Raw genomic sequence first — 24,997 nt, 5'->3', positions numbered from 1 at the left:
GTGAGGAACAGGAAATGACATCATGAACTTTGCCCCCATAATACGTGCCCTTCAGTAGTCCTTGAGGTAAGAAAAAACTCCAGTCCATGGAGGGGACACTGGCTGTCTTTTCTGCCAACCTTTCTGAGAGAGTGTTTTCCAGGCAGGTTGTCTGCCAGCAGAAAATTAGTTACCAGTTTCTCTGTGGACTTGAGCCTCCATTATTCATAGGCATCTAAAAATAGTTGCCATGCTGGGATTCTTTGAGTTCATTCCCAGCTTGTGCTTTCTTCCCTGGAGACTGGTCTATGCATGCCCAATTGCAAGTTTTTGTAAAAAATGTTTTTTAGGATGGCGAGCCTGTTTACATATTCAGAAAAGCTGTGTGGTACAGCCCTCTTGGGACAAAGTGGTGAAACAGCAAATTTGAAAACTCTCCGCATGTAGAAAACCAGCATGGTTCAAGATTTTCTTTCCTGATATGCTCGCTTTCTGTAGACAGGGAGTCTTTATCAAACACATGATCTCATCCATCTAAATTCTGAAGTAGTATAGTCCCTGAAAAGCTTTGTTGATACTCTACACGTGAAAAGCTTAACACCAGCACTCAATATTTCTGTTGTTCACACAGTTCTTCACTGAGGTGCACAAGGGCGACACGGGCCGTTACTACTGCATAGCGTCAAACAGTGTCGGTTCTGCCAAGTGTGAGGAACAGCAAATGGAAATCTGTAAGTGGGTCGGCTAGAAAGTGGGTAGTGGTTTTCACCAAAGGCAACCACCCTTCCTCTCTCAGTCCAGTTTCAAAAACACAGTTGACTCTCTGTCAGTAATGTCTAATTCTCACCAAAAGCAGGTGAGGGGGCAAACTTGTTTCTAAGCTGTGCCAGTTCAAACTCATGGGCATCAGACACAATTGATTTCTCATCTAATAAAAAAAAAGACCTGTACATAGAAAACTAGCAGACAGTGGGAAAAGGTTCTAGACAAGCCTTCCCCCTGAAATGCAAGTTTTCTGCATGCAGGATATTTTTTGTACAAATATTTAATGAGATGATTCCTCACCTCTGCAATCTGAAATGGCACCGTCCAGAAATACCTGAAAACAGCTCTACCAAGCGGCCAGCAGATCTCTTTCCAGTCCAGTTTGGATGCAAAGCAATCGTGTGAACAGATTTGCCGCTGTGAAATTTTTAGTTTTAAGATGCTGTAGGACTTTGCTGGTTTTGCACTCGTGCATATGTGGTGGCATGTGTGATTATGAGCAGCCCAGTGGTCATCGAATCATGCCCCATTTAAGCTTCTACAGTGGTGCCACCAGGTGCACTTTTTTAATCTGTTAGTTTATTATATATAGTAGTGGCCATAAACAATACAGCCTGCTAGTATGGTAGGACAGGAAGTAGAAGGGAGTGATCTGGCCTGGGCCTAGCCCGGCTTACTAAGATCTACAATAAACCTTGGTTTGAACTTCAATTGTTGGATGATACATATGGTCATACACATGGGAGAGTGTTGTATCACCCACCAGGTGCACTTTGACTTCCTTCCCCTGTGTCTCTGCATGGCAGCACCTGCTGTTAAGTGCACGCTTCCCTCCTCCTCGGCTGCTTGGTGCATTGGAGAAATCCTTCACAGCCCCAGCCAAATCTGTACCACTTGTGTGCCGTTTCAGTGAACAAAAGGAAAAACCAGAGCTCTGGTTTGCGGATGGGACTGTGAAGCTGGGACAACCAGCGCTGCTTCGGGCAGGGGCCCAAGCTGACCCTCTCTTTCTTCCTCTAGATGACCTGAACATCGCTGGGATCATTGGGGGAGTCTTGGTGGTCCTTGTAGTCCTGTCGCTGATTACGGTGGGAATCTGCTGTGCCTACAGGAAAGGTTTATTTGTGAACAACAAGCAGAATGGAAACAGGTACGCCTACGCTGCAGAACTGAATCTGCCTGAGAAGGGAGAGAAAGAACGGTCTAATCCGGGGCGGGGGGGGGGGGCAAACTTGCTTAATGAAAGAGCCACATAGAATAAATGTCAGATGTTTGAGAGCCGCAAGACATGATGCTTTGAAGTGACTTCAGATGGTGGGTTTGGGGGAATGTCCTGAAAGTGACATCACAGGAAGGGGTGGGTTTTTGGTGCCGTATGCTGGAAGTGACATCATCGAAAGTAATGGAGCTTGGGAAGAGCCGTCACCTGACCTTTTACTTGGAAGTGACATCACAAAAGTGATGTCACATCCTTGCTAGGCTTCACCCCCAAAGTCCCCAGGTATTTTCTGAGTCAGACCTGGCAACCCCAACATTTTTATTGAAAATGTGAAAGGCATGGAAAGAAAGAAGGAAGGAAAAAAGGAAAAGACTAAAATAAAATGTATGGCCACGGCAATACTCGGAGACCTCCGGGAGCCGCACGATATGTCTAGAATCTATAGGGGGTAGCCGTGTTGGTCTGCAGTAGAAGAACAAGATCTGAATCTAGTAGCACCTTAAAGACCAACTAGATTTGCAGGGTATGAGTTTTTGCGACTCAGAGCTCTGTCGGTCTCATCTGTGTACACAATTATGCTAATTATTTTGTAGAGTTTGACACCCCTGATTGGCATAATGAGATGGGGGTGGGTGGGTGGGGGGTTCCTGATAAATGACATGTTTAGTTAAATCAAGGGGCCAACAAGCTAAATGAAGGAAACTTTCAAAATAGATGGTAACAAGATAAATTCTATTCAGTAAAAATTATAACAAAGGGGTCTCCCAAAAAGTTTTCACCCAGAGCTTTTACCCTACCCTTTGGCAGTGACCTAAGGAAACCAGCCTGGTGTAGCGTTCGAGTGTTGGACTAAGACTGCTAAGAATCAGAATTGAAACCTTATTTGGTCCTGAAACTCACTGGGAGACCCTGGCATAGTCATTTGATCTTAGCCTGTCTTGCAGGGTTGTTGTAAAGGTAAAATGCAGAAAGCAAAACTCTGCATTACGCTCAGAGCTTCGGGAAGGACGTGGGGATGAAAGTGAGATAGATATAGACAGAAATGAGACTCCACCCTCTCCGTTGCAGGTGGGGAGAAACAAGGAGGGGCCCCATCTCTGCCACACTCTCTAGCCACTCTTATAGCATAGAGGCAGCGCCTAACTTGTTCTCAGTTCCTTTTAAAATACTGCAAGAGCTTTTCAAAAACCACATCCCTTTTTTCCAAGACCCAGGATCAATGCCCGCTTTTCTCAGGATGTCTATTTACTGCAGAGCAAATTGGGCAGGGCCACCCATGAAATGAGGTGCGAGATAACTAGCTCTGTATCCGTGCTCCCGTTTCAGTAGAGATACTGGACCCTCAGACTCTACTTGTCCATGTGACTCTTTGCATGTTTGCATCCTGGATTCTGAATTTCTAGGCACACTGCATTTCCACATGCTGGTCTCATCCTCTTCCAACAGCTCTGTTGGTTGAAACTGAGCTCTGCTTTTTCCCTCAGAGCAGCTGGAATTCTGAGGTGGACTCGGGGGGGGGGGGCAGGCAATTTAAAATTAGCCACAACAGGAAATGACACCCCAGGAAAAGGAAGACACCAGGGCAGCGGGCAGAGAAAGATAAGTCCCCATCCTATTTGTTAAATTGTCTCCAGCTTCCGAGCTGCTGGGCTTAGTCAGAGGTTGCCTGTGTGCAGAGAGGGAGGGAGAGGCAGGCCGTTTTCACCGTCTCCTGGGATGGGATGGCTTGTTTGTAACGCCAGAGCACGGGCCAGGCACAGAAAGCCAACAGTGTGTAATTCACATTTGTGCATTTTCTCAAATAGCGTTGTTTCCATAGCTTTTTTTGGATGTTGAACCTGTTAGAAATGGTTAGGTAGGTGGGTTTGTTCCTCCTTGAAAGCAAAAAGCCTAGTGGGAGATAGAAGTGGCTGAGAATGGAACCGAAAGATGCCTTGCTAGGGGAATAGGCCCGTATTGTGCGGCAATGATTATTGTCGGTATCAACTCTTATTGTAGGTATCATCTGACTTTTACTGCCTCGTCTTATACCTTGTAATCCCACATTCTGCATTGCTCACACAATACCTTTGCCTTAGGCATTTTGTTGTTCTCATTGTTGCCTGCGTTGTCTTGCCATTTTTGTATTCCTAGTCTTATTGTTCATTGGATGTCTTACGTTGTACGATTTCATTTTGTTTTCTCTTTCTTTACTCTGCAATCCGCTTTGAGTGTCTATGAGAAAAGCGGGCTACAAATAAGCTAAATAAAATAATAAATATTTACACTGCGATCCCTGCGGAGCCACTGAGGATATAGTGTTTGCCAGCTTAGAATACGTCCGTAAAGATGTATCTAATTAATGCCCAGACAGGTGTTGTCCTGTGTACGTTGAGGATGAAAGATCTATTGATTCACATCTCCATGTTTATTTTAATTAATTTTAAAAATGTTAGAACCCTGTCCTCCCAATCCCAGATCTTAGCATGCATCTGTGACTATATTGCTGGATTTCTTTGCTATCTCTGTGTTTGGACATGCCCCAAACCAAGGAGATGGATGGGGAAGCAGGGACTGAACACAAACAGTGCGCCCAACTCGACAAACCGTGTCAGCTGTAATGCAGCAAAATGTGCCAGTTCTGTCTGCAGGCTTGGAACAAGGTTTTTAAATGCTCCTCTCATACAGACAGAGAGCTAGTGTGATATAGTTGTGAGAGTGTTAGACTAGGAGATTCAGGTTCGAATCCCAACTCTGCTGCCGAAATTTGCTGGGTGATCTTGGGCCAATTGCACACACTCTTAGCCTAGCCTTCCTCACAAGGCTGTTGTGAGAATAAAATGGAGGAGAGAAAAATGGTATGAGCCACTTTGGATCCCTACAGGGGAGAATGGTGGGGAATAAATGCAGTAAATATAATAATAATGCCTGCCAATCAAAACTAGCACATCAACTCACTGGGCTAGGACCACCCACCCACCCCCAATTTCATAGAATCATAGAATTGGAAGGGGTCTTACAGACCATCTAGTCCAACCCTCTGCCTAATGCAGGAACAGCCTAAAGCATCCCCGACAAGAATTCGTTTACCCGCTCCTTGAAGACTGCCAATGAGGGGGAGCCCACCACATCCCTAGGCAGCTGGTTCCGCTGCTGGGTTACTCTCGCTTTCTCTCTCTCTTTGGTGCTGTTTTTTCCCCCTTGCAGGAATGTTTTTAAGTTTTTTAAAAGAATAAATTATGGTATTTGTATGCTGCTTTTCTCCCTAAAGAGATCCAAAGCGGCTCATAGAAAAATACCAAAATACAATTTCTCAAATAATTAAACCGCAAAAATGAACAAACGAAAGAGATCATGGGCTGGTTGATGCTGCCTAGAATGGGCTTCAGGCTGCAAAGCATGAGCTGTGAGCCAAGGGCCAAGAGCCCCACAGCTCGCATCCAGGCTTTTTAAGTCCTTGCAAGGAGAGGGTGACAAACCTTTTTGTACCTTTTAACTGCAGTCTCAAGAGGTACGGTCTTCTCTGCCACCAAGGCATTGCTGCCTCGTGTAAGAGTGTTGGAGCCCAGACTGAAGGAAGAGTCCCCTCAGTAGCAATAAAAATTTGGGAAGTGGCAGTATAACTAAACAGGAGTGTCATGGTGCTTAAATACTAACATTTCATTGGATCTTAAGGTGCCTCTAGGCTCTTGTTAATTTTTGCTACAACGGACTGTTGTGGCTACTGCTGCGGCCTCCCCACCCCACTCGGTGAATTCTGTCTTCCTTTGTTTCAGCTATAAGACACCAGCCAAGCCAGACGGTGTGAACTACATCCGCACAGATGAAGAGGTAAGAAGGGTCCTTTGGGACTGGAGGCCAGTATGTACGTTGGAAAAATGAGTAAGTCAAATAAGGTTGGGAGTCAGGTACATGCGTTTGCCTCAAATTAGCTAGCAGAGGCCGCTTTGAAGGTGGGTTTTTTTACATGGCCAAAAGAAAGAAAGATTTCTGATTGGCAGAAGAAGGAAAATGCTAAGAATTACTTTAGAGGGCCACACTTCCCCCATTTGATGTTTGGAATAGGCAGGCACTATTGGGCCCATTTAATAAGGGACAGTCGAGGGCCGTGTTTACTCCATCCATCGGTTGTCGTTTTCTGATCCTTTACTAGTTGAGAAGGGTTGAGAAGGAAGTTACAGGAGAGGGGAGATGAAGAAAGTACCTCCCGAGTGTTTGTTTTAAAGTGGGGGTATCTGGAGAGCACTTTAAAAAATCCCCTTACCGCCTTTTCCACATCTCCTCTGCAGGGTGACTTCAGACACAAGTCCTCCTTTGTTATATGAAATGCGGAGAAATTGGATTTTGCCCACCAGCAACAATGGAGAATGGAAGTAAAATACCTCCATCTGGAACTCTTTCAGCAAGAGCAGATAACCAACTTTGCACGGTTGGCAGCATCGTCTGGACCATTATGCGCACCTGTGCGCAAACCTGATTTTACTACTTTTTTTTTTTTTCCTGCCAAAGCCAAGCAGTGATTTTTAACAACCAAATTGATCTCTTTCTTCCTAGAAGGTAACCCATGGATCACCTTGGTGTGGTGGATACATTTGAAACTTTGGCTGAAGAAAAGGATTGCTTAAAAGCACCTGCGTCGCTACCTGGATCCATGCTCTTACACCGCCGTGAGAATTTGCGGGGTGACCTTCTGTCACAGTATTACAAACTGTCGGGGTATCTAAGCTTGAAGAGGGAAAAATTATCTTGAAATCTGGGGTTTGCTTTTTTTTTTAAAAAAAAAAGAAGAGTCACAGTATTAATAGAATGAAATTCTAGCCAAATGAGGAGAAAAGCCCCACTGCCAGCCAGTCTTGGGATATAGTTAAGAATGCTGTTGCTATGTTGGACCTTACACCAGCGTCGTTAGTTGGGATTCTCCCCCCCCCCCCCCCGGTTAAAAGCACAATAATACCTGTATGTAGAGAGAGGGAAAAAACCCAGAAGCTATCTTGGCACTCGGACAGCTCCCACAAACTCCCCGGCAACGACCTTGCCACCCACCCAAAAGTGGTACCGTTTGCTGACCTAACAACGCCCATGCGTGGAAAGCACCAATCAACATACTGCCATGGCAGGGATGCCATGATGTTACCCTTGCTACATGCATGAGTAAATTCTGGATCCTTCCTCGTCAGAGCCTCCCATGGAGCAGTACTTTGGGAGCTGGTACCTAGAAGCCCTAGGCAACAGGCAACCCTGGACCAACGGTTCTTGTCCCAGTGGGATCTTGCCCTGATGCATTAGCCAGTGATCTCATGCAGGCAGCTGCCCAACTTGTCCAGGGTCCCTTATCTTTGGAAGATGCAGGGCAGACAGCAGAGTGACGAGTGAAGCCTTTCCCCAAGCTATCCTTTCACGTGGGTATAGCTGCACCTGTCCCTTTCCTTAGCCGTGGGCAACTGGTGGCACTCTGTCCTTCCCCACAAACAGCTGGTTTCCCACAGCTCTACTTATGCTCTACTACTCGTTTGTGATTTGCATAGCACTGGATGGGGAACATCTGGCAGTGTTTGAAGTCGTGGGCAACTGTGCGAGCAAACGCTAGTCAGCATTTCTCCCCGTAATTCCGGGGAGACTTCCTATAGCCGTGGGCATTTGCTCTGCAGCCTTCTGGTGTGGTTAAGGAGGTGAAGGTGGGATGGAGGCCTTTAAACCCAAGCCATAAACTCTCCCGTTTCACTCTCCACACCTGTGTGCTTTCCTGTCAGGGATGCTTTCCTCTTGGTGCCCCAGTTATAGCTATTGGGTTGGATCCTGCAGCTCCTTTTCTGCAGACGGTTGTTCTTTCCTCTGGCGTTAGGAGTCCTTTGCCTGGTCCTCACTAAGGTGGCCAACCTGGCCTGGGCTGTAGCACTTCAGATTCCAGGCAAACCAGAAAATCCCATTGGCCTAGAAAACTAGTAGGAGGGCTAGAACCCTTTTCGCAGGTTGGTTTTTCTACATGCAGGGAATTGGTTGTATAGATGAGCATTCACTCAGGTGAGCCTCCCTGCTATCCGAAGCAGTTCTGCCCAAATCCAGGTAGAGCCTCTCCATCAAAACTCCGTCAAAGCTTTAGAGTTTTGCTAGCGTAAGGAATTCAGTAGCCATCCTATCTTCACCCAGCCTGTGAAAATGGAGAATAGGATTGGGAGGTCCACTTGTTTGGCCATTTGTATGAATTTCTTTTGGTAGGTGCTTCTTCGTGCCAGAGGATACAGGGTTCTGCCATCTGTGGGAGGCAGAGCGGCATGCTGCTACTCCTTTTGATTTCCTGGTAGGTTGGTGTCTTTTCAGCTCTTCTTTGACAGCTGCCAGGGTCTTTGGGTGTTCTCAGATCAGGGTTTGACTATCGTAAGCCAGCTTTTCTACATTGGGATCAAGAGATGCATTTCCTCTGCTGTGAGTTTTCCAATCGACATCACTCCAGTCTTTTCATTTTCCAGTCCCAAGAAAGCAATGCCTTTTTCTTCCTCACTTTTATTTTAAAATCTCTGTCCTCTGCATCGGACCATCTTGCCCATCAGGCATCCCTTTTTCTACCAGTCTTAGAATTCGGATCCCCCCGCGCTCCCCAGTAAAGATGAAAATGTCAACCCACGCATGGATGGGGGGAAAACACCAATGTGATATCAAGACAAAAGGCAAAGCTTTTTTTCTATCGTTCCCACTCCTTTTGTAGAATTCCACATTCTAAAATTTTTTGCAAAGATATATTTTGATTACTTAAAGCGGTTAACATTTCTATTTAAAATGTAAATAGTTTGGTAGGACAAACAGTGTTCAGTAACAATGTAGCTGTTTTTTTTTTTAAAGGTGTGACTTATGGGTGTGAGTTTTTTAATTTTTTTTTTTTTTAGTGCCCGGCTGCTTCAAACCGTATCAGTATTGTTGCAAACAGCACAGGCACACACCAGACAAGCAAGGGAGCCTGTTCCAGCTGTGTTTTATCTCATCAAAGAAATAAGACGTTGGCGGGGTGTGGGGGGAGAGCTTTCCCCTTTCTGCACAAAGGATCAAAAGAGCTGCACAATTATTGCTGTGTGCCGTAAGGCAAAAGCGTTTCTCAAACAGCCCTCTTCCCGACTGTTTCAAATGCATAGGTTTTTATGCTATGCCCCTGTGATCTGCCGTGAGCCAAAAGGAAAGGCGGACTAAAATATTTTAACAAATAAGTTTTTTAAAAATCCAAGAATGAGTCAAAATCACCTTCAAATACGTACAAGCCCTTTGGTGTGCCTAAAGTAACTTTGAGCCCACAGGGCATGCCTGAAACGGCCAAAGGATTTTATTTAAAAAAGTCGTTCAATGAAGCGATGGGTTTTAGCAAGTCGAATGTTTGCTGGTGCAGACCCATCCCTTCTTGACTGTCATAAGTTTTCCAGTTTCAGATCTGAGAAACTCTCATTGCAGCCTAGAAAATGAAAAAAGTTGATACAGGAGTGATATATTTAAAAACAGGCACAGTCCTGCCTAGAAGCAGATTGGGCTGATTTCAGGTGCTGAGCTATTGGCCAGTGGGAGATACTATCCAGTGTGTTGCAAGACCAATGCAATGGTGTGCTTGAAAGCAAAAGAACGCGGCTATTCTTTAAAACATAACGTCCTTTTTTCCGTTACGGTGTTTCTCGGTTACATTTTTAATGTTCTTAACTTTGGGATTCATTCAGTATTTTTGGGGGGGGGGTGCATTGTGGATTTTGGACTCTGTGTTCTGTATTAATCTGCCTTGGAGTATCCAACACACTGTTCCCCCCCGCCCCCTTGCTCGGGGCTTTGCAGGAGATGCTGTTGGTGCGTTTAGTTACTAGATGGAAGGAAGGCCCAAAAGTCCTCTTGTCTGATCTCTCACTCAGGCCAGCGATCCCAAGGTGTCCTACTGCCAACCTCGTTTTCCTTTAACTGCGGCTACCTCCGAGAGGCATTCAACCAAAGCTGACCTTCTTGCCCACTGCCAAAGTATTTCCCCCTGCAAACCGTGATGGTGATACAATGGGATTGTCTTAAAAAATGGCTGTCCCTTCTGTCTTGTTTTTTTCCATCTCCCTTTTCTGTGCTGCCTTGAGGTTCACCAGAAAGCAGGCTCACGGAACTAGAAGTGCGTATCTGCACCAAGGACAGCGTCTACACTACAGTTGTCACCTGGTCTAATTGTCACGGTTTGAGGCTCGGCACTTATAAGGAGCATCTGAGAGACTCTGGCTCAGCCCTTGCAAAGTTACCAGTTCAAAGTATTGGGATGGCCTTAAGCCTAGGAGTAGCAGGAATGTGAAATGTGGTCTGGCAGTGAGCTTTGGGAGACTGCCACTGAATCCGCTTAAGGCTGAATGCCCAGTTAGGTGACATTCCTGACTACAGTTTCAGATCGCTCTGCTGTATACAAACAAGCTCCATGCAAGTTAATAAGCTAGCATTTTAATTCTCCCTGAATTGCCAGCTTACTACATGCAGGGAACATGAAAAATGCAATTGCCCACAGACAGCCTGAAGTGGTAGATTCTCTTACCGCTCTTTGTTTCATTCTGCGGTTTGGCTGAGTCAGGCCCACCTTGTGCAGAACGAGGCAATGGAGTGTTCGTTCATGTGTGTAGTTAATAATGTAGCCCTCCTCTGAAGTCCCCTGCAGGTAGTCAGTGAGCGTCTCAGCGAACTGTGTCAACCTTGGTGATGTGCTTGTTAACCACAAGCAGAGTTTAGAAGGTGCGTTTTTTTTTAAAAACCCACCACCTTCCATGCGGCACTTCACCGCCTGTATCATGTGGATGTGAAACAGCCAACCGCTGTGTTTTGCTTCTTATGAAAACAGACATGAGAAAGATATGGGGGTCTGTTTCCTTCTGAATTAGATCAATGGGCAGCTCAGTCATGACAGTGAATCCAATTTTAGGTTGTTATGTGGACATGTGCCGACCCCCGACCCCCCCCCCCCCCGCTTTACTTGAAAAGCTGCTGGCCTTTCTCCCCGAAGCCTGACCTGCAGAATTGGACTCCCCTTTCAGACTCAAAGGTGCACCAACTGCATTACCAACCCAGACAGGAGTCTCCGCCCCGGCAATAGCTTCACAAAACTCATTGTAAACATTTGACCGGTTTATACTAATGTATTGCATTTCACTTTGCCAAGAAGGTTTTACATAAATATTAAAAAAGACGTTTGTGGTGTCTTTGTGGGGATGTTGCAAGCACACAGACAGTTTCTCGGTGAAAACGTGAAGTTCTTCTGGAACCGGCCCGATAGCTAAACTGGACTGAAAACGTGGGTGGGATGAAGTGCAGCTGCGGTGCCGGGTGCAGGTGTTTGGCGAACAGTGTGCTCCCCGGTGGAGTTCAAGGGCTGCCTCTCAGCTGTTGAAAATCCATTTGAAACTACTATTTGCGTCTTTGCTGGCATGGTGCAACAAAATTGGTCCAAGAGGGGCGTCCACACCTACTGCTTGCCTTGAGCTCTTTGCATATGCAAAACTTTGCTAAGGAAATGGAATCGCTTCATGCACCTTTTAACAGCATGTCTTCCCAGTCTTCTATTGCTTGATGGGATAGTCAAAACAATGCCACGAAGGAGATAAAGACTTGAATTAAAATGACAATACATTACAGGCATACAACACTTCAGCGTTCAAAACACAATCTAGTAGTATTGTATTCCGGCAAGGTACATCTGTTGTCCCCCCCTCAAGCAGATGGGGCACAGAGGCTGAGAGGGGTACACCCAAGGGTATCATGATGGAGCTCAGATGACCGCTAGTTTAGGACTGTGGCTGAAGTCTCCAGTTCAAATCTTGCCTCTAGGGAGGAGTTTAGCACCAGACACACTTGGGTTCCCTGGGAGGGACGCAAGTGGACAGAAAGCGGCACTGACTGCAGAATTCCACTCCTTCAGTATCTTTGCTTTCTTTCTTTTTTAAGTTTCTCACCCTTACGGCTTTGAAGGCACGCAGAACAGTACGATGGGTTGATGGAATTTCAGAAAGGGAAAAGGAGGACTAGGATTTACAGTAATTAGATGGGAAAGTTCAGTCCCCTGTGCAATTCCGCCCCCTTCCCTTTGCATGCAGAACACACAAAATAAGTCAATTGTGGAATTACATAAAAGAGCCTAGGGAGGCTGGAGTATTTGGGTTTCCTGAGCACAGAACTGTATTTCATAGGGCCTTATAGCCATTCCTTTCCAATTTCTTGGGCCCTTTCCAAGACAGCTGACTGGCCTCTAAAAGAGACAGAGGACTGACCTAGCTTGCTCTTTGGTCCAGTCCAGAAGAGCATTTCCTGTATTCTCAGCCACACACAAATCAACCTTTCCAAGAATCTCAGGATTTCAAGATGCACTTTGGCTCTCCGCTTTAACACTCGGCTCTGTGGCTTGTTAGTAGATCAAATGTACAGACTTGTGTTTCACAACTTTGGCCCAGAAGCCTCGTCAGAAACAAGATCCACCCAATTTCAATCGAGTCTTTTGGTCAAGCAAAACTACTGTTGAATCTTTGGCTGTTATCTGTGGTGGATATGAAAGCGTTTGGTGAGAGAGGGAACCAAAGAGTCAAAAAGCAGACAAAAGAGAGGAAGTTTTGAGTCAAACCAAGCAACTATCCATGGAATCTGTTCTTTATTACTGTGCATAAAACTGTAACAGCTGGAATTAAGAAAAATGATCCAACACCAGGAAGTTCTGTCTATAGAAACACGCACAAGGGTTTGTGTCTATGTTCTTTGATTTGGGTTCTCTTGCCCAGCCAATAATTTCAGATTTTGGCCTAAGTCTTTGACAGAGTACATGTTGAACAAGAAGATCCACGTGACTTTTTGGAGAAGAAATACAGGCCCCAATCCTAACGGCTCCATGCCCATGCCAATTGCCTTCCATATACACCCTGGCTATTAAGAAACCTTCTTCCCGCACTGCTTTACTCTTTAATTTTGGGGAGAGGCTCAGTCCAGAATTTCTCCTAACTTGAGGGATCAGATTTTCAGGCAGCACGAGGGTTGGTCGCTGCCGAAGATACCTTAGAACCACCAGATCCTAGGCAGATCCTCTGGTGTGTGGATCTCCACTTAGAGCTCTGGAATCTGCCCACAGCTCACACAGCCCCCAATGACTTGCAAGAGTAACCTTTCCCTGCTGCCCTTATGCACTTCCTGAGAACCATTTTTAAGGCTCTGTACACCGTACAGCCTGGCTCAGGCCTCTAATCCCACGGAAAGCTTTCTCAAGATACCTGACCGAACACGAGCGTATGCCAAGGATGAAAATAAAGTTAGCTCGTGCTTTGAACTAGGAAGATTCCAAGTGTGATCTTTGGTCAACGGCAGGCAAGACTCCCAGACCTGCCCCACTGCCCTGAGTTGCCTCCATGAACGGGTTGAGTCATTAGCCCTGGAAGCAGCCTTGGTCTACGGCAAGGTAGAATGTGTGTGTCATGGCCAGACGTAGTACCGTCTGGCGCACTGCATCTTAACAAATTCCAAAACAGAACCATGCTGGTTAAAAACAAAGCAAGAACGCAGTATCAAAACTAGAGAAGTATTTACATGGATCAAAGCAATTATTTGCAAATAGATTTTGAGTCGGTGGGGGAAAAGGGACGTGTCTTATAAGCACCGTAACTTTGCTTCTATACAAGATTTTGCCTCCTGCGGATGGGCAATGTCAATTGGCTGGCTTCAGGGGAGTCTTGGAGCTGCGCTTCCGCAGCCCTATCCGGGGAGTGCAGCTTTTTTTCCTTGGAGAGTTCACTTTCCACTGTTGCGGCTGTGATGATCTACAAGATCATGCAAAGAAATCTCATGTTATGGACAGTCAATGGTGGCTAAAATCAGCATTCATGGCTAAAAAGGCAAATTTGAAAGGGGAAGGTGGTTTCTGCTAATGGTTCCCCCATCTAGAGTCCTTTAAGCACCCCTATGTGCAAATGGAACTCCTGTTGGCTTCAGCAGAAGATGCTGAAGAACAGGCTAAGTTTACTTGCTGCCTTCCACTGAAACGAGTGGCACAGACCTCATAGATCAAGAAGCTGAAGGCACACACGACTTCCACTGTAACTCACATCCGAAGAGCTTACACCATGGGCAGATTCGTGGGCCGCTAATGGAGCACGACACTTTAATCGAGGAGGGAGTGCATGTGGGAAAGATCACACGCTTGAATGCTCCTCGAGGTAAATAAACGTCTTGCACATAAAGAAAGCTAGCAGCTTGTATCCAACCACCCAAGCACAGAAGGCACATCATTATTTCATGTAGGCTTTTCTGTTTCTGTAGCCCGTCTTGACGTGGGAAAGGTAATTTCCCAGGGCTGCGGGACCCAGGCGAATGAACAGCCAGATGGGTTGGAGGAAGAGCTGGAGCCAGGTGGGACAAGAGGATGAAGGAGAGACAAAAGGAAATACTGTTTTGCTCAAGGGGCGATTAAACTGCAGAATTCACTGCCAGTGGACACAGCGAAGGTCAAGTGCACAGATGGCTTTAAGAGGAAATTAGGTTCATGGAGGAGAGGTTATTCGATGGTTACTAGTCATCGTGACTGAAGGGAGCCTCCGTCTGCAGAGGCAGCAAAACCTCTGAATGCTTGTGTCGGGAGGCAAAAGCTGGGGCGGGCCTCAGCCCCTAGGCCCTATTTCCGTTGGCCCTCCAGGGCAACTAGCTGTCCACTGCGTAAAGCAGGATGCTGGACTAGATGAATCACTGGTCCGACCTGGCAGGGCTCTCCTTACGTTGCTGTGTAATTCATTCCGGTCCCTCTGCAAAGCTGCCCCTGCAGAAGGAAGAGGAGAAACGATGCCCCCCCCCTTCTGTCTCACTCCTCATCCCCAGCTTGTGCAGCTATTCCTCTGCGCAGCTGCCACAACCTGAAAACGATCTTTTCAGAGGGGTCAGAAGGGGCTGCAGGAGCTGAGCAGAAGGGGAAAAAAAACCCCGTGCTCTGTACTTGTGCTGCTGGATGCAGCCCAGCGTGTCTGGGAGGAGGCTAGCCTAGAGCCGCCTCCCCCCCCTGCCACACCCACGTTGCAATTCACTGGGAAAGGTTTTTAACATGGAGGGGCATTCAAGCAAGCGACCCTCCCCACCCACCCCTTGGGATGCCTCCAGTTCCACTACCAGGGAGGCTCGCCTGGCCTTGACCAGAGCCAGGGCCTTTTTGGTCCTGGCTCCAACCTGGTGGAACTCTCTTGTCTGTGGAAACCTGGGCCCAGAAAGATACATTTTTTTAAGACAGATGTTCCACCAGGCAGATGCTTGAGGCTGGGTTTTGGGTGAGCCTTCCTGCCAGTCTCCTACTGGTGGTGGGGAGGGGGTAGTATAACTCCCTCCCCAGTTTCTATTAGTGAGACTGCTGCTGGTTTCTCCACCTCCCACCCATAGAAATGTTTATTGGGGCTGGGTAAATTGGGAACACCATCCAGAGTTATTTTATGATTGAACTGTATGTTATTTACGATTTTAATGTAAATTTTAATGTAACTTTTAATATTGTATCCACTCTGAGCAGGAGCCCTGTGGTGCAGAGTGGTAAGCTGCAGTACTGCAGCCCAAGTTCTGCTCACAACCTCAATTTGATCCTGGCAGAAGCCGGGCTCAAGCAGCCGGCTCAAGGTTGACTCAGCCTTCCATCCTTCCGAGGTTGGTAAAATGAGTACCCAGTTTCCTGGGGGTAAAGTGTAGGTGATTGGGGAAGGCAATGGCAAACCACCCCGTAACATAAGTCTGCCAAGAAAACATCGTGATGCGACGTCCCCCCATGGGTCAGTAATGACTCGGTGCTTGCACAGGGAAGACTGCCTTTACCTTTTACCTATCCACTCTGAGCCCATTTGCGGGGAGAGCGGACTAAAAGTCAAATCCATCAATCAATCATTTTTCATGGAAGTCTGTGCATTTCAGTGAGACTAGCTTGGATGACGTATAAAAGGAGGGAGAACAACTTCTTGGCATCCATTCACCCCCCCCCCCCAAATCAGTTGTATTCCAGACTGCAAAAGAGGACACAGGTCTGCTTCCAACCATGCAATTTCTGATGCTTCCCCCTCCCACGGCAGTCCACAGAGCCCCTCTCCCAAAGTTGTTCATCGGGGCAGTGGGCCTTGAGGAACAAAAATAGTGGGGAGAGGGGTCTGTGGTGGGAAGGGAGAAAACCACCTATGGGCCCTTTGGAACGTGGATGGATACAAGCCAGACTATTTGACGCTGAGTGTAGATAGCGCTGCTTCTGCCAATGATGAAGGACTCGTCCCTGCACATCATGCTTGCGATCTACATCGAACACATTCAGCTGCCAGTGAACTGGCAGGAGCTGCTGTTTTACACTTGCAAGATCGTCCCTGGCTAAGAGATCCGATATACTTACGGCTTATCGGGGGCTGCCAAACAAACAACATCTTTCTCCTGATCCTGGGTTCGTTTCTCTGCAAGCAGGAGGTCACAACTGTTAGCAAACTTGAGCGTTCCTCATTTAAGATTAAAAACAAGCAAAACTAATACAGCCCACATAATATGAGGGCCAGGAACAAATCTAATAAATGAATAAACAAACAAACCTTGAGCGGAGGATGGCGTGTTTGTCAAGCTAATGTAACTGACTCCAGCTCCGAAAGTCACGTTGTTAATGGACTCTGGAAAACACACACATACACACGTTGCATTGGCTGGTTACCTGCAAGTTAACTGCATAAGCTTATGGCAAGTAAAAATTATTCCTGGGGAAATGTGAAGGGAAAGACTCTTTAATTCTGATAGCCTTTAGGTCACAGATAACCAACACAGGTGTACATGAGCAAATAAGCTAGTCGTTAATTTTGTATCTCTTTGCAAACCTGGCTGAACTCCTCGTCCTACCATACAGTCTGCAAGTTTATCTATGCATGCGACAATTTGCAAAGGCCATAGGTCTCTGTCCCCAAGAAGCATACAAGCTATGTCATAGCTCAAACAAGCGAGGCCAGGGATCCTTAACAAGGGCCGTATGGCCCCAGGGGGGCAATGTACAGATCGGGGGAGGTGTTCAAAATGTGGGGGGCTTGGGGATTTTAGGCAGCCTCTTTTCCCCACTGGCAATGGCTTCTGACAGCCAGTGAAGGAAAGTGGTTTTATGATGCTCACTCCACCTTGATAAAAGCCCAGATCCTCGATTCCTCCTCTAATGCATACAGCAAACATGAATCAAACCTAACATTAAGGAGTTGTCTCAGTAGTACTCAGGGCTAAGATCTGTCTGACGCCCATTAATGGCTATTAAGCACAAGGACTCAACAGATCCTCCACGTTTAAAAGCAAGGTACCTCTGAGTGAGAAACAACAGGTGGCTTGGGGCTTCTGTACCCTGCTCGTACGTCTCCCAGGAACATCTGGTAGGCCACTGCGTGAAGCAGAATGCTTGCCTAGATTGACCCCTGGTCTGATCCAGCGGGTCTGCACACGGTTGTTTCCAAGCATTCCTCTGCTCATGCGACATGTGCAATGGCCCTGCAGAGCTCTAAATGTCAGGCATGGCGAGGCTGTGTCTCCTGATGTCCCAAGCTGCTGTCAGGCAGTTTATCCTTTCTTGGTTCCTCTCAAGAATTTTCGCTTTAAACATCAGCAGCAGAGAGGTGAGGGAGGCTTGGACTTATCTGCAGAGGCACGACACGCTGATTGCTTCGACAGCTGCAGTTATCTGTGCTGAGCTGCACTCAGTGCTGGTGATGGAACAGAAAGGAAAATGGCCACCCCCCCTCACCCCCCTGTGTGGTTTTTAGGATTCTGGGACCCTGAGTGGGCACGGTAGTGACATCTCCAGGCAAGCCAACACAGGCAGCCATAATGAGACACGCAACCCGTGTCACTGCTAGGAAGCAAAGCAGGAATTTTAAAGCTTGGCCCCGAATGGGATTAGCAGTGCCCTCCCTCCTTCTTTCCAGCATATGTCATTTAAGTGGAGCATCAGTGTGAGCCCCCAGGCAGAAACGCAGAGAAGATTTTCTTGGCTGTTGCATCCCAAGACATTCTGCAAAGCAGATGATGGGAAGTTAAAGAGGGCAGATGGTGTTAATGTCGAGTCTATTGACAGGACTGAGTCAAGGGACAGGATGGATTTGCAGGGCGGTGTATAAATTTAGGTGTCTGCAGTCAGCTTGCTGTTGACACACAGGCACAGATTTGCAAAACAGCTGCTCGCCTGGTCACCCGCGGTGAGTTGCAATTGGCTTCAGGGGACCAGAAGCGTTGGCAAACTGGAAGACAACTGGTTCTTTTAAGGTTTCTTTCAGGCTGTTCACACATCACAAATAATTGAGAGACACGTACGGGAAGGTGGGCTAGGAAAAAACTGTGGGACCCACTGACTTCAGCAGAATGGTATGCAAGGCTGAATGTACACAGGAAGTGGCCTTCACAAGAAGTCAACTGCTGATGTGTCTAGCTGAGTATTTTCTCCCCCAAGTAGTGACGGCTTGCCAAAGTCTCAGGCAGGGAGGCTTGTTCTCTGGGGTCCTTTCTTCACTGGAGATATCAAGGATTGCAGCTGGGACCTTGCACGTGTACATGGCTTGGGTCCTTCCACTGAGCTATGGCCCCCTTTACCAAAATAAGCAAACGGGCATCTCTTGGCCCTAAATCAAGATTTAAATGGGCAGCCTGACAGACTTAGCCTGAAGGAAAGCACCGTGAGGAAGCTGCTGTACAACACCAACAGATGCCCCGGGATTGTGGACGCTGCTGCTTCTTGAGTGCAGGATCCCAAGACAGCTGGAACCTCCATCTTCTGCTAGCCAGGACTGAGGTCCTAAGTGGACAGAATGCTCCCGGGGAGAGGACCTCACCGAACTGTACTGGACTTGTGGGGATAACTGCATCCTCGCTGTCCCTTCTTCACCCATGTGGCTTTGGAAGAAGATTGGAGAGAGGGAAGGTCTACTGCTTTGCTTTAAGGGAGTATCACTGTGTCTGGTTTTGGAGAGGTAGGGGGGAAAGGGGAGCCTACTGCAGTCCTGTACATGGAATTGCTTGATTTTTCCCATAGCACATTTTTAATCGCGTTTAAAACTGGGAGGTGCAGTATTAAATGTTTCACGTTGTTCCTTCTCTTTTCAACAGTGGCATGTTCGGAGAGTTTTGTGGATACCATGGATGGCCAAAAAGACAAATAAGGGGGTTCTAGATCAAATCAAGCCTGAATTCTCCCTAGAAGCTAAAATGGCAAAACTGAGGCTATCGTCTGTGGTCACATCATGAGAAGACAAGATCCTCTGGAACAGTCAGTCATGCTAGGAAAAGTGGAAGGCAATAGGAAAAGAGGAAGACCTAAAACAAGGTGGTTTGACTAAAAAAAAAAAAAGAGCCGTGTCTTCCAGTTTGCAGGATCTGACCATGTCTGTTAATGGTAGGACGTTTTGGAGGTCTTTCATTCATAGGGTCGCCACAGGTCAGAGGCCACTTGATGGCATGTAACACACACATGTTCAGGCTACCTGTGCTACACTAGGAACCGGTCTGTATGAGGGACTTGACAGACTGTCAGATGAGCTTTCAAAACGCTACCTGACCCTGGATGACTTTCACACCAGGACATGTTTGATATAAGTGGTCTAGGCTTGTTACAACAAAATCAGTTTGCATCTTGATTATTATACAGTATCTGGAACTGGTTTGGGCAGGGTATTACAGCGTTTTGACTTTTGTTGCGAATTATTGTTTTTCAAGATATATGTTGCCAAGGTAACAATATACTTGGGTTAAAAAAAACAACACCTTAATTTGGAAAACAAGTGTATCTTCTGATTTTTACTTCTGTTGTTAGCTGAAATGCCTGAATATAGTTGCGACTTTTGAAATCTGTTTGAATGCTTCTTGCGCCCCTATTAAATTAAGTAAGTTTTAACGATTTCTCCCCATTTTCTTTGTTTAATACCCTAATCCCTGAATCTTTGCATGCAGCTAACAGCAGGCTGCAAGCACACAAGCATCTCTGCATGCTCACCTGTGGAACAGGTGACTGGGGCTGGGTGGGACCTCAGAGGCCCGAGTAAGTTTTGAAGGCCCAACCCCTACCTGTGACCTCAAAATATTTTAGGAAACATTGCTGGGGAGGAAGATGCCAAGGAGTGTCTGTGTGTGTGTGTGTGGGGGGGGGGTTAGCATTACACTACTGCAGGCATTTATCTTGACTGCCTCTTTGAACTACAGCATGGGGAATTAGTACCAGGAAGCATCATCTAGACAGGCTTGACTAGTACTTAGGTGGTCACACGGACACGTGAAGCTGCTTTATACTGAATCAGACCATCGTCTACTCTATTGTCTGCTCAGACTGGCAGCAGCTCTCCAGGGCTTTAGGCAGAGATCACCGGTTACCTGATCCTTAACTAGAGATGGCGGGGACTGAACCTGGGACCTTCTGCATGCTAAGCCAACCCGTCCTCCTCCCACTCCGACAGGAAGATGATCCTCAAAGCCGACCCCACTCACACCCTTCTGCAGCACCTGCCCATCCTGCTCAGAGGGGTTGATCATTTCCCGGTTTTGGAAACTTACTGTCTGGGGTGCTGATGGCTCTGCCGGGGAGAACAGTAGCTTCGGAAGACGGCTGGCTGAGACTGATGGAGGTCGCTAGAAGAAACGTGGGGAAACTGTGAAAGGCGTGAAATGTGTGCAGGAAGGCGGCTTGAGACAGGCTTACTGACTGTCGGGACCCCCTCTGATTATGTCTCGTAGGAAGAGCCCAGAGTCAAGGCCAGGGAATCAGGAAGGCCCCAATGCTGCATTGGCACCTACCAACCACCCTCCAGCAGCATCAGAGGTCAGCTTATCAGGCAGACCTTGCCACCAGCTTCAAAGATAACCACCAGGCCTCTGCCAGACAGGATGCAAACCTATAGCCCCTCAGGACCCATTCCCACTCCGCAAGAGCGGCGTTGGCAGAAGATCCAGGCTGAGATCAACACAGGAGGGGAAGCGCCAGACTGGCAGCATGCAATGCCATCCTAGACGGAGAGCAGGGCTCCCGGAGCAGTGCTGATTTGCAGGATCCTGGCCAAAGCAGGGCTCAGTCTCAGGAGCCTCTATGTCTGCCAGCAGACGCAGCAGAGCCAGGTTACCTCTCAGTCTATTTAGGCCGAGGCTTGAGAAGGCTGCACTGCAGGATCAACGGGCCCACTGGGCTCAAGCTCCCTGCCTGTCGCTCCAAGCTCCATCTAGGCTCCCAAGTCCAGCTGGCCAAGCAGCCCAGACTTGGCCAGCCTGCACAGCACCGGACACTGACCCGGTTTCTTGGCAACTGTCCATCTGCTCGTGCATCCCTCACCTTGCTTACTGCTCTGCTGACTCCCTGGAGTGATGAGCCTGCCTCCGACACTCCTGCTGCGCTGCTTGCCAGCGGCCTCCATGGCCTTTTTAGCAGAGTTGAGGATGGCGAAGGTATTCAGGGACATTCTCCTAGGGAAAGAATGGCAGAAACGCTGCTAGAAACTGAAATGCACCGGCAGGAGCTAGCTGTTTGCTGGCAGCAGTTGTGTACGTAATCTTTTCCCCCTTACGGCCTTTCCCCAATCTAAAAAGCATACCTCACTGAGAGGGGGAAACAAAGGAACAAGCGGGCGCTTCACCGGGGCCAGCATCAGACAGGGGATGGAGATGGGTGGGCATTTTGATAGCAAAACGGCAGGTCAGCCAGTCACGACTCTGCTGTAGATCGGCACTAGGCAAACTTTAAAATGTACCCCATCCAAATGTTGGGTTGTATTCATAGTTGCAGAAAGCACTTTCTTGAATCTGCAACAGTTACTGCATTTACACATTTAATTCAAATTGACCGTATCCATGTGAGCTGAGGGCTCGTAGCAACATCCAACCGCACTGGAAAATCTAAGCAGCAAATCCACCGAGGACTCTGAGATACAGCTCCGTCCTGGTTTATTAAATCGCCGGATCTAGAATATTTTAAATATTTTGCCAAGCAACCAGTTTCTATAGGATGTGACGATAAATGCTCACTGATCCAAGTATCTTTAAGCCTGGAACACCACTGGTGATGGTTATTGTTATTATTGGCACCTCCTTCATAGTTAATTAGCTGCTTTATTCACTTTCTTTATAATATGTTATTATTATCCATAACTATTGCCAATGAATAAATAGTGTTAAAAACACTACCTGCTTTAATGTCAAATACAAAGAAAGCTTAAAGCTTGACATTTGCCGACCGAAGAGAATGCCTAGCTGGAGAGCAGGCACCGAGAGCACCTCCATCTTTGTCATTCAGACATGCCTCTTGGCTCTTGGGGAGGCCTTCAGCTTTGAAAGGCTGAGATGGAGTGGGAGAAAGCAGGCTCAAGGGATTAGAGTCATGTAAACAGTCCAGGGCTTTGAGGGTGAAAAGCTGCACCTTCAACTGGACAAGGTCATGCAGGTGAGGTAACTGGCAGAACAGGATCGAAACAACAATCTCACCAGGAGACAGGCCTGTGCACCAGACAAAGCTTCCCAGGGCAGTCCCACATACAATAGTCTAGTAGCTAAGGTTAAAGCAACATGAAGAGTGTGTGTGTTTGTGTGTGAGGAACAGATATGCTGAATTCAGGCAAGAAGCTAGCTTTTGGGTTCTTCAAGCTCCGTACCTGGTTTGGGGCTTCAGGTTTCTTGCTGGGGGTGTAACGAATCCAACAGACGAAGGAGGCAAAGCAGCTCTCAATGGTGAGGAGTCTCTTCGGGCAGTCGGAGAAGTTGCATCGGGCTGGTTCCCAGGAAGTGCTGCTCTCTCCGAGCTGGGAGACCGCTATTTTAAAAGGAGAATTGAGATTTTCCTGTTTGGATCATAAGAAATGCAGCCGCTTTCCCCCAGGCACTTGGGCACTCTGCCTTTTGGCTATGGCAGCCTCTGGCAAAGAGACCCTTTTGCATGCTGCCACCCTGCGCTCGGACAAGGCAAGCTTTTTGAGCTGCTGTCAAACCACAAAAAGCAGCAACTGAATTTGCCAGCAAGCTGTTCGGGGGGGGGGGGGGAGTCAGCCTGCTGGTAGCCAACTAGAGGCCCACAGCTGTGGTTGACGGCACTGCAGGCACCTCCTTGCCAGGGCGGGAGAGGGTACCTGTGCTGCCGCCAGAGCAGGGAGGGATTCCGACTGCACTATGAGCTCCTGGCTCTGCTCCATCTCCCTCTGCAGCTGTTCTTCGTACTTCTTCATGTCATATTCCAGCTCAGCTGCCAGTTGCTTGTCCACGGCGAAGAGCTCTTTGATTTCATTCCGATAGTCCTGCATCACCTCCTGGGGGGGACACAAATCAAGGTGGAAGCGGCCATGGGAGGTTCCTTGGCTGCAGTTTTGGGTCTGCATTTAAGCCAATGCAGGAACCCTCAACAACTGCCTCCCCCCCCCCAAACACACACACAGGGAGGAGCGGAACTGGCACGGCGATAGAATGCAAGCTTTGCACACAACAGGTGTTAGTTCTTTAGCATCACCAGTGAAAGGGCTCTTGGGCAGGAGGTGTCAGGAAAGACCTTCCTTTGCTTGGGATGCTCAGGCCAAGTGATGATGACTGAGAAAGATGGCCTAACAGTCTCGACTTGGTGTCAGGCAGCTACGTACATTCAAAGCAGTGATGCACGACTTATTCAAGGGAGGAAGCAGGTAATATACGCGCTCTGCACCCTCACCCAGCCTCCGCAAGAGAAGGGAAAGGTACCCAGAAAAAGGAGCTCTGGAGCAGTGGTTCCCAACCTTTGGGAATGGTGACCCACAAGTCCAGATTTACTTGGTAGTGTGAACCACTTCAACTAAAAAAAAAACACAGCATGCACAAATCAATAAAGCTGCAAAAACCTGGGACCTACATTCCCACAGGCATTGGGAGCATCTTTTGGGTTGGGGCCCACAGGTTGGGAAACACTGCCCTAGAAGATAATTTCAGGTAGGTAACCGTGTTGGTCTTCAGGAGAACAGCAGGATTTGAGTCCAGTAGCACCTTAGAGACCAACAAGATTTTCAGGGTATAAGCTTCTGAGAATCAAAGCTCTTGTTGGTCTCTAAGGTGCCACTGGACTCAAATCCTACATCTTTTGAAAATGGCAATGAGAGCCAAAAACAGGAGCGCCCCCCCCCCAGCAGGCAAGCCCAAAATCTCTGAACAAGAACACTGAAAGTCTGCTTCATGCTCCAAGGAACGAGATTTTGGGAGAAACGGGCCCATTAGGGGAAGAATGACAGCAGGGCTGGACAGGAGGGCAGGGCTGACTTTATGCAATAGCCAGGCCCTGCTTCTTTGCGGATGTGGCCCTTCCAGAACCCCCTCCCCTGAACACAAATTAGGCCAACAGTTTCCATTTTTTTTTTATCCCGAAGGAAGCTCCAACACACTCAACCTGAGAAGAACACAGTCCTCGATCCTTAGCCAATGGACTCTCCCTGAGCTTATCCAGACTCCTGCTCACAGCTCCCTGCTTCACCTGGCTCCTTACTGCCCTGATCCCAGCCGTCACGCTCCTTCATGACAGTGAGTGTGCGCAGAATCATAAAGCAACATGCCGACCGGGGCATCAGCCCTCCTTGCTGGCCCCACAGGAGAGCGTTCCCAAGGACAGAAGGGCCAGGGGTTGAGCCTCGCTCAAAACTGGATTGCACGGTGCCGACATAAAAGGTTACCCGGAGATAGTTCATGAGGTCCCTCAGTGCTGGGAGCCTGCTCTGCTCCAACAAGGTCTTCAGTGAAGTGATGATCGGCATGATGTGTTCGATGAAGTTCTTCTTTTGAACCTGTGGATTGAATTGTGCTCAGATGTACGTTCAGGTAAACAGGACCGCTCCACCAAAGCCAAAGGAGAGGCTGCGTGCTGTGCTGGGAGCCCGTTGTAGCATCAGAGAAGCACCAGACAAGGTTCCACAGCACGATTACATTAAAGAGTTAGAGCTGTTGCTGCCTAGCTACGGAGTGCCCTGTGATGTTGTAACACAGACCACCAATTTCAGATTGTACAAAAAAAAAAAAATGGACAAGTTGCTATAACAGGTTGACATATTACAGAAGCAGAGAAGTTAGCCGTGTTAGTCTGTGGTAGCAAAATCAAAAAGAGTC

General features: G+C 47.7%; 2 protein-coding genes across 2 annotated transcripts in view; one reads left to right on the top strand and one right to left on the bottom strand.

Moving 5' to 3' along the window:
* Positions 1–11,114, top strand: part of JAM3 (junctional adhesion molecule 3) — a 54,524-nt gene extending 43,410 nt beyond the window's left edge. The window contains exons 7-10 of the mRNA XM_054998004.1: positions 611–710; positions 1,765–1,894; positions 5,719–5,773; positions 6,232–11,114. Of these exons, the coding sequence (XP_054853979.1) occupies positions 611–710; positions 1,765–1,894; positions 5,719–5,773; positions 6,232–6,267 (321 nt within the window). The 3' untranslated portion in view covers positions 6,268–11,114. The remainder of the gene's footprint in view (positions 1–610; positions 711–1,764; positions 1,895–5,718; positions 5,774–6,231) is intronic.
* A 1,444-nt stretch (positions 11,115–12,558) lies between these two features.
* NCAPD3 (non-SMC condensin II complex subunit D3) overlaps positions 12,559–24,997 on the bottom strand; it is a 66,866-nt gene continuing 54,427 nt past the window's right edge. Inside the window, exons 28-35 of the mRNA XM_054997830.1 lie at positions 24,568–24,678; positions 23,014–23,190; positions 22,543–22,700; positions 21,231–21,361; positions 20,462–20,536; positions 16,492–16,566; positions 16,302–16,359; positions 12,559–13,719 (exon numbers count right to left, since the gene is read on the bottom strand). Of these exons, the coding sequence (XP_054853805.1) occupies positions 13,608–13,719; positions 16,302–16,359; positions 16,492–16,566; positions 20,462–20,536; positions 21,231–21,361; positions 22,543–22,700; positions 23,014–23,190; positions 24,568–24,678 (897 nt within the window). The 3' untranslated portion in view covers positions 12,559–13,607. The remainder of the gene's footprint in view (positions 13,720–16,301; positions 16,360–16,491; positions 16,567–20,461; positions 20,537–21,230; positions 21,362–22,542; positions 22,701–23,013; positions 23,191–24,567; positions 24,679–24,997) is intronic.

This window comes from Eublepharis macularius, chromosome 14 (assembly GCF_028583425.1).
Source record: "Eublepharis macularius isolate TG4126 chromosome 14, MPM_Emac_v1.0, whole genome shotgun sequence".
NCBI lineage: Eukaryota > Metazoa > Chordata > Lepidosauria > Squamata > Eublepharidae > Eublepharis > Eublepharis macularius.
Note: the sequence above shows the minus strand (reverse complement) of the source record. Positions and strands in the feature narration are given on the sequence as shown.